The 2,994-nt window shown below is 39.2% G+C and overlaps 1 protein-coding gene across 1 annotated transcript in view; it reads left to right on the top strand.

Moving 5' to 3' along the window:
* PRKDC (protein kinase, DNA-activated, catalytic polypeptide) overlaps positions 1–2,994 on the top strand; it is a 123,501-nt gene that overhangs the window by 90,792 nt on the left and 29,715 nt on the right. The window contains exons 69-71 of the mRNA XM_025201027.1: positions 642–831; positions 2,153–2,327; positions 2,448–2,638. Coding sequence (XP_025056812.1) covers positions 642–831; positions 2,153–2,327; positions 2,448–2,638 — 556 coding nt within the window. The remainder of the gene's footprint in view (positions 1–641; positions 832–2,152; positions 2,328–2,447; positions 2,639–2,994) is intronic.

Raw genomic sequence — 2,994 nt, 5'->3', positions numbered from 1 at the left:
CTCTTTCTCAACTTGAATAAGCCTGCCCTGGAGGAAGTCCTGTCAAATTACATAAGAACTTAGGAGTAAGGAGGACTTGCTATGAGTTAGTGTATTGGTAGGGCCAAACTTTGACTGGGGTCTTTGAGCACAGCTGGAATATAAATTTTAAAGGATGCCTATACAAATCTAAAGTTTGTTTTTGGGTCTAAGACTGATGTGTAGCATAGTCTGGCACTTGGATTTCATAAACCATTTTACATTTTATGAAGGCATTAGAGTTAGGCCTGTAGGCTTGTCTCAGTAAATTTGGGATTGAAGTCATATAAAAACCATGTAAAAGTACAGGCATTTTCTAGTACCTGAAGTCCAGTATATACAGAGTTAGGTTCTCCAGCTAGGTGCAGTGTTCAAAGTAAAAGGGATACATCATTCCAAAATCCCTGACCACCTAGTTGGGTCACTCTAACCATGGTTGCAACTGTTCAGATGCATAGAATATGCCTACTTCTTCCTGAAGGAGCACAATTCCATCAGGTACTGACTGAAATTATTTATTCGTGTTTGCCAGTGGAAAGAATGGCAGCACTGAATATACATCTGTTTCCTGCTCAGTGTATGTGGAAGTAACTTGTATTCCCTTTCACCATTCTACTGTATAGGTGTTTCTTTCTTGACAAAATTCAGGAGAAACTTCTTAATGTCCAAGCTGATGACAGTATGGAGGTGGTTGAAGCAGGAGACATTGGTGACGAAATGGAGGTGGATCAGCAAGAAGACAACATTCACTCAATGATTAGAAGCTGCAAATTCAACTTGAAAATGAAGATGATAGAGAGTGCCCGAAAGCAGGTGACTCTTCATGGCCTAATTGTGTTTTCAATGATTTTCTCATGAATCAGTTAGATCTGGAAATATGCTGTTAATTGTCCCAAGATTGCCCAGACACATAGGAATTTGTTCCCACGAAACGTTTTTGAATGCATGGGGAGGTCTGATTCTTTCTGTACAAACTAATAGATGACTTAATGAAAACACTTAAAAATGTGTAATTCTTGGAACTGTGCCTAAAGGCTCATTTTGCTCTTTAGATGATATGATGTTTTTCAGAATAAATAGGTAAACAGCATAGCTATGAGCAGGACGTTTTCAATAAAACTGTTGTGATTGATCATAATTCAAAGCTTCTTATTTTTATATATTTAGTCTCGTGATTTATTGCAGGCATTTACAAGTCAGCTTTCTGTATAAAGTGCTACAGACCAAATTCAGATTGAACCAGCTCCCCTTACCTTGCCCCACTTGACACCACTCAGCCATACCTTTTCTTGTTGGACGCTAATAGATACTGTGACCAGCATTCATCTAAAGTCTGCAAACAAATAACCTGTTTTTAGAACATTCAAAAACTACCGTTGGGCTCAGTGAATGTCATACTCAATATATATGAAAGTCAGACCACTTATTAATAGTTTAAATGATTTAGAACCCTAATTTGTAACATAACATCTCAAAATTTTGCCTATGTATGTTGAATAGGGTCTGTCAGTTACAATGAAGGGAATAAGAATTCCACGCTAAAATAGAGTTGAGGGTTCCCAGCTTGGAACAAGTCCAGTAACATTAAAAAATATTTCCATTATAATGTGAAATGCTTCTATTGTACCTTAGTTCACCCCATCAAATTTAGGTACTTTAGATAGAGATTGAGAGAGAGAGTTTTTCCTCTATATGCTACAATACATATATAAACCCAATATGGTTTTAGAGGGTTAGGCGAAACTGAGACTAAGGTTTTGATTAATTCTGTTTATTATAGACCCGGTTCCTCAAAACACTTGAACACATTTAAATGCTTTGTTGAATTGGGCCACATGGCAGATAAAATCACTGGTAGGTGTTTGTATTGGTGGATGACTGATAATTATTTGATACAAATAGAATAAAACCTCTTCTGTCCATCAAATTTTAGATCAGTTTCCCCTCTCCTCCCCTCCCCCTCCCATATCTTCATTAGTGTAAGTTTGTTTTTCATATATAAGCTGTTCAGCAGTGGAACCCTTCCATATTTTGCCTACGTTTAGGAGTCTTTTCTATTTATTTGATTTCTTTATTTAACCTACCCTTCTACAATGTGTTACTGAAAAACTACCACTTTGATCTATTCATACAGAACAGCTTTGCAGTTGCTAAGAAGCTTCTGAAGGATCTGAAGAGGGAATCTAAAACCAGAGACAGCTGGCTAGTGAGATGGAACCACAGCTATTGCCATGTCAGCCACAGTTCCTGTCAGACCCAGAGTAGCCCTCAACAAATACTCACAGTGTTGAAAACTGTCTCCTTACTGGGTAATGCATTATCTAGTAGGACTGTACTAATGCAGAAGTCATGCTATGGGGTCTGTTCTTTTTTTTATGGGCATCCACTTCGCTGCCAAGTTGTTGATTTTTACCATTGAATTCCAGCAGATGAGAATGTGCCTGACCACCTGAGCAAGAACATCGAGATCTTGCGTAACCAAAATCTTCTCCTGGGTACCACTTACCGCATTATGGCTGTTGCCCTTAGCAAGGATCCACGGTGTCTTGTGGAACTCGAGGAAGACAAAGTTAGAAAAGTCTCAATGCTTTCTGGAGAGAAGCCTGACAGTCCAGAAAAGGTGAAGGAAACTCCTTCCTTTTTTCAAGTTCCTCAGTGCTGTAGATAATGTTACGTTTCATGAGTCAATTGAGCACGCTGGTTATTACAGTAAACCCGCACTAATACTTGTGTTGGTTTCTCAGTGCACTGAAGCTGTGAACAGTTTCTGTTAGCCTGACCTCTAGCCACACACCCTTACCTTTGGATAGCCCTTGTACTTGGGAGAGGCATTGTTCCTCTGCAGGTCTTACAGGAGAGGAAAATCCATGCCCTGATCTCTTGCTGAGTTAAAAATCCTGCATAGATCTTCAATTCTGCTGTGGCCTTATCCTCCCAAGCTGCTCCTTTACTGGCATGTCTTTGCAAAGTAGGGAA

This window comes from Alligator sinensis, unplaced genomic scaffold (genome assembly GCF_000455745.1).
Source record: "Alligator sinensis unplaced genomic scaffold, ASM45574v1 scaffold615_1, whole genome shotgun sequence".
Lineage (NCBI taxonomy): Eukaryota > Metazoa > Chordata > Crocodylia > Alligatoridae > Alligator > Alligator sinensis.
Note: the sequence above shows the minus strand (reverse complement) of the source record. Positions and strands in the feature narration are given on the sequence as shown.